The sequence below is a fragment of the Ursus americanus genome, chromosome 22 (assembly GCF_024610735.1).
Source record: "Ursus americanus isolate L20-20 chromosome 22, mUrsAme1.1.p, whole genome shotgun sequence".
Taxonomy (NCBI): Eukaryota; Metazoa; Chordata; class Mammalia; order Carnivora; family Ursidae; genus Ursus; species Ursus americanus.
The window spans coordinates 21,649,265-21,655,264 of record NC_142148.1 but is presented as its reverse complement, the minus strand read 5'-3'; the positions used below and the strand labels follow the sequence as shown (position 1 = coordinate 21,655,264).

At 40.1% G+C, this 6,000-nt stretch overlaps 1 protein-coding gene across 9 annotated transcripts in view; it reads right to left on the bottom strand.

The window, feature by feature from the left end:
• Positions 1-1,207: 1,207 nt before the first annotated feature.
• MROH8 (maestro heat like repeat family member 8) overlaps positions 1,208-6,000 on the bottom strand; it is a 54,347-nt gene continuing 49,554 nt past the window's right edge. For 3 of the 9 annotated variants that reach the window (XM_087853596.1, XM_087853599.1, XM_087853600.1), the window contains 2 exons: positions 3,901-4,066; positions 1,209-1,589 (listed from right to left, as the gene is read on the bottom strand). In XM_087853596.1, the coding sequence (XP_087709722.1) occupies positions 3,924-4,066 (143 nt within the window). In that variant the 3' untranslated portion in view covers positions 1,209-1,589; positions 3,901-3,923. Of the gene's footprint in view, positions 1,590-3,900; positions 4,067-6,000 lie in introns of those variants that run through there. The other 6 variants (XM_045804568.2, XM_087853601.1, XM_087853597.1 and 3 more) reach the window with 5 other exon arrangements.

Sequence of the window (6,000 nt, the reverse complement as noted above, 5' to 3'; positions counted from 1 at the left end):
GTTTCTATCTCTGTCGAATAAATAAATAAAATCTTTAAAAAAAAAATGTCCCTTGCTATATTCACACCACCATCTCTGATAAAAGAAAAGGGGGGAGTAAGGGAGTGACAGCTCCCTCATAAAGATTCTTTGATATCCATAGGAACCATTTTAAACCAGGGCCATCTTCCTTGGATATCAGGCTATAAACTCAACAGGGTGAGAGGAACTATAGAAGACATCACTAAATCATTCAGTAACTGGCACTCAGTCATCTTCTGTGGTGGGAAATCATCACCATTGTTCAGGAAGAATAAAATCCATCACTTCCCTCTGTGTTTTGTGTAACAGAAGGCAGTTGTTAATTACCCTTTGTAATCCTCTTCCTCTGCTGTGATCTGACAAGGGTTTGGGAAGAGGTAAGGAAAGCAACCGATTGGATATGGTTTCTGGGATGACAGGAAAATCTCTGTTCCCCACCATCACCTCCAGCCTCATTTCCAAATACCTCCTCTTTCCATTCTGCTCAGTAATGCCTAACATTTCTTAATTAGAGATTCATGCCTTTGGCTTTCGAGCTCTACCTTGTTGAGTGCTTGGGTGGCTCAGTTGGTTAAGTGTCTGCCTTCGGATCAGGTTGTGATCTTGGGGTCCTGGAATTGAGTCCCATATCAGGCTCCCTGCTCAGTGGGGAGTCTGCTTCTCCCTCTCCCTCTCCCCCTCCCTCCGCTTGTGCTCTCTTGCTCTCTCAAATAAATCTTTTTTTTTTTTTTAAAAGAGCTCTACCTTGTTAAAAAGCAAACATCCCTGGAAGAGTTAAGGTCATTAAAACTTGCATTATTAATTATTTCCACATAACAACCAGTTCATTAGATCCTTTCCTGAAAGGGATAGAAAAAGGATAGAAAAGGGGCTTGGAGCCACGAAGGAGGGGGAAGCTAAGCTGTGAGGGGAGAGAGATTTTACAATTTTACCTAGTGCAAGTTTATTTGCCAGGGTTGATGTCTAGGAGATTCTGTCCTTCCCCCAATCCCATCTTTTACTTACATGATCGTTTAATCTTCCAATAAGAAAAAAAAAAGTAACTTCTTACAAATATGTACCTCGGTATAAGGAAGTAAAGCAATATTCAGAGTGAAAAAAAGTAAGAACCTAAAATAATAAAGACGCGGCTGGGCCAGTAATAGATAATGAACGATACCTTTTAATTGTATATGATGAAAATAAAACTGAAATCATATCAAATTATATTGAACTTTTAACATATTATAACACAATTAAATGTCCAGAAATTTTTGTCTTGTATATTTAAAAAATTCTGTAACAACACAAACCTATGTCTGAGGAGAGCCTTGTAAAAAAATAATGGAGATATTTGAAATTAAAGGACTTGTTAATGTAATCACCATTAAGTACTTCTTCAGCCTTTCCCAAACTGCTGAGGTAATAAAAAGCAGACCTCTGCTGCTGCTGCTGCTGCTGCTTCTTTTTAAAGTAATCTCTATGTCCAACATTGGGCTTGAACTCACGACTCTGACATCGAGTTGCATGTTCCACCAACTGGCCAAGCCAGGCGCCCCAGACCTCTGCTTCTTAACGGATGCTTCTCTCTGTGAATTTTAACACAATGAAACATAAATAAATAAGTATTGTACTTGCTCCTCCCTGTTGGTGGTATTACTCAGAAAATAAAAATCTGCCTGGATGGAAAGGGACTCTGGCATAAATATGAGTGAAGAAAAATGATTCTTAGAACTCTTACATGTCTCTGGGGATCTAAACCACATCTTAAACCTAGAGAGGTCTGTTCACTGCTGTGAGACAGGGCTGTATATGAGATCAAACCCAGGATTCAAACAATATTCCTCAAGAAGATCCACCACCTTTTGTTCTAAGTCCACCCCTCTACAGTGTTTGACACACATTCCAACCTATTGAAAAATGAGGTATGCTAACTTTGTTTTTATTACTTGAGGCTCAATATCACTTTACAGCATTTTTTTTTTTTTTTGTTACATGGATTTGGGGTACGAGTTCAGCAACTGGAATTCATGGTAGAGTAGTTCTGCATTTATTGAAGGAGAGGGACAGAGCAGATGAGAAAAGGGCAGCACAGACCAGCCAAGGGTGTGGACTTGGCGGTCAGACTCTTTTGAGTTTGAATCCTGGCATTTACTAGTTATGTGACTTTGGGCAAGTCACTTTCAACTTCTGTCCCTCAGCTTTCCCATGTGTAAAATGGAGAGAACCATACATAGAGTGGTTGAGGATTGAAAGAGTTAATCATATAATTTACTTAAGAGTCTGGCTCATTGTAAACATTCAGTGAGTGCTAGTCATTTTTGCTCGATAAGCCACAAAATAATGGATAGTTCAAAAGAGACTAAAGGTGGTTTAACGCAGTGAGACCAAGGAGAGGGCACAAGAGCTGCGTGTAATTCAAATGTGCTCAGTGCACTGAAGTTTAGCACCCAGCAGCTATCCTCCAGGTGTCCTCTTGGCTCTGCTCAAGGGTGAAGATTTAATTCAGCGGACAGCTGGGGCCTGCAATTAGCTCAAAACTCCTGAATGCTAGTCTCAAATATGAAGACCTCTCTTGGGCAGCGATCCTCTTGAGGTCATACTTGGCATGCTGAGACAACCCCTAAAACAAACCCAACTCACCATTAATCATAGAGAAATTTGTAAAATGTCTTGGCAGAGGGCTGGGGGTGAAAGGTGAAAATCTGGGGGACAGGGTGGTGAGGATTCATGTTGCTCACTTTACAACAAAAACTTTGTGCAATTCACCGTTGGATGAGTCTATTTTTCACATGCCAGTTGACTCATTTCCTTTCTTTTCTCATACCACCTCCCAGAGGCCTCTCCATTGCCCTAGACAGTTCAGCTGTGGCTCTCCACTCACGTTCCTCAACCAAACAAAAGCCTGGGAAGTAGACCAATAGCGACCATTTCTAATTAATCTGGCATGCCTCTTGGGGGTTCCCACCCTTCTACATGCAGCTCATCAAAGTATTCACCCAACACAAACTAATCTCTTTTTTGGGACACTTATCACAAATTTTCTCCATCTATGGAGAAAGCAGACGGTGGATACTCAGCAAACAAGAGCTCCCGTCCTGGAGTCACTTGAGGATCTGACAGTAGTTGTAGGAGAGGGAATCAGGAAAATGAAAAGGGGAAGGAAAGAGTAGAAATCTTGCATAACTGGGGTAGATTTAGTATTATATTACTTCAGAAATATTTTCTTGCTTGAAGGTTTTTAAGGGAAAGAGAAAGGAGGAGAAAGGCCACAGGGATTTTATAAAAATACACCAATAATATCAAAACATAAGAATTGGTTGTTACTTTATTCCTAAGATTGCTGACAAGTTGATGGGGCTTTGACGAAAGACCCAACAGTATTAACACTGCAATATTAACATTTATTTAGAATCTCTTTTGAAGCTGTGCTAGGCCTGTTTATCAGGATTGTAACTTCATGGAAGTTCTGACATGCCTCAAAAACTCAGCAGAATTTCACTATTTCTGCAAATTTAAACCAAGGGCTACCCTCCCTTATATATTCTAAATTCTTTTTTAAAAAAGATTTTATTTATTTGTCAGAGAGAGAGAAAGAGCATGAGCAAGGGGCAAGGAGCAGAGGGAGAGGGAGAAGCAGACTCTCTGCTGAGCAGGGAGCCCGATGAGGGACTTGATCCCCAGACACTGGGATCATGACCTGAGCCGAAGGCAGACTCTTAACCAACTAAGCCTCCTAGGCTCCCCTATATTCTAATTCCTTAAAGACTTTGGTAGCAAAAAATATGTTCTGCGGTAATGAAATGGGTGGAGGTAGCTTCAGGCTGGCGTTGCTTTAAGTCTGAAGGAAAAAAAAGGAGCACTATGGTTTTTGTGATTTCTGAAAGAATTCGTTGTTACCTGATGTTACTTGCCTTGCACTTCTAAGTAGGAAGATAGCCCATAAGAGTCCTCAACCCAGACTGCCTGGGATCTGGTTCAGCCCCTATCTTGTGCACTCGGAAGAGAGCCCGAGAGGCGATGATGCGCAGAGAGGGCTCAGGATCACTCAGCAGATCTCTCAGATCTAAATGGCCAGAAAACCCAGGTTGGAGGTGAAGATCTATGAAAATGATCACTGGTCCAGACACCAAACAGCCAACAAGCCTACAGAAGCTGAGATGAAGGACTAACTTTTTCTAAGACTCTGTCTGGAAGTTTTACATTTGTAGATCAATTCCAATTTTGACCTATAAAACTTATTCATTTTTGAATTGTCAAATGGTTTACTCCTTTACAATAACCACAATGCCAAGTAGTCCATCTAAAGTCAAATTATCCGTACCTGTCAAGCACTGTTTAAGACTGCTGATTTCTAAGTTCCTGTGTTAGTCCTAGAGGCTACTCTTAAATCATTATTCCCTTTTAAGTTTTTTCTTAAATGTTTTTTAGTTTTTATGTTTCTTATTGCAAAATAAATACATGCTCCTTGTGCAGAAAATTTAGATAACGTATAAGCACTAGAAGAAAATAGTTACCCATAATTCAACGACAAGAGAAAACCACTGTTATGTTTCTGTTTCTTTTTTCTATTCAGTTACACGTGTGCCTTTTTGTTCCAATGGAACCACATTATACATATTATCTAATAATTGCTTGTTTTATTTAATATTGCATCATCAATATCCAAGTCATTAAATTATTTTCTGTAATATTTTTCCCACTTTGGGGCACCTGACTGGCTCAGTTAGTAGAGCATGCAAGTCTTCATCTTGGGGTTGTGAGTTCAAGCCCCACATTGGGCATAGAGCTTATACTTAGGGGCGCCTGGGTGGCTCAGTCATTAAGCGTCTGCCTTTGTCTTGGGGCGTGATCCCAGAGTTCTGGGATCGAGCCCCAGATCGGGCTCCTCTGCTGGGAGCCTGCTTCTTCCTCTCCCACTCCCCCTGCTTGTGTTCCTTCTCTCGCAGGCTGTCTTTCTCTCTGTCAAATAAATAAATAAAATCTTTAAAAAAAGGGGCGCCTGGGTGGCTCAGTGGTGGGGCGTCTGCCTTCGGCTCAGGGCATGATCCCGGCATTCTGGGATCGAGCCCCACATCGGGCTCCTCCGCTGGGAGCCTGCTTCTTCCTCTCCCACTCCCCCTGCTTGTGTTCCCTCTCTCGCTGGCTGTCTCTCTCTCTGTCAAATAAATAAAATCTTAAAAAAAAAATCTTTAAAAAAAAAAAAGAGAGAGATTATACTTAATAAAAAATAAATAAAAAATATTTGCATGGCTTCATATGATTCTATAATATGGATATGTTATACTTAATGAGACTAATTTCTTAGTATATCTAATCTTGGATGTTTTCCATTTTTGCTATTTTAAATAACACTGGAATGAACATTCCTGTAACTACTTCTGCTTATTTTCGTAAGTTAAATTCTTACCAGTGAGATTGATAAGTCAAAGTATATATTTACTTAAAGGGTTTGATACATATTGCCAAACTTCCCTATAAAAAAGGTGTATCAATCTATGCTCATACCAGCACAGTGTATGATAATGTCAGTTTTTGGGTGACTGGCTGGCTCAGTCAGAAGAGCATGTGACTCTTGATCTCAGGGTCGTGAGTTCAAGCCCCACACTGGGTGTAGAGATTACTAAAAAAAAATAAACTTTTTTATTTTTGTTTTTTAATAAAAAGTAAACTTAAAAAAAGATGTCAGCTTTCCCTTAACATCTCTATGTTGAATATTAATTAGTAGTCTTTGCCATTTTGACAGAAAAAGTCATACCGGTATCTCATCTTTTTTTAAAATTATTTTTATTTTATTTTATTTAAAGATTCTATTTATTTATTTATTTATTTATTTATTTATTTATTTGAGAGAGAGAGCATGCATGCAGGAGGAGGAGCAGAGGGAGAGGGAGAAGTGGACTCCTCACTAAGCAGGGAGTCCGACGCAGGGCTCAATCCCAAGACCCTGGGATCATGACCTGAGCCGACGGCAGATGCTTAACTGACTGAGCCAGCTGG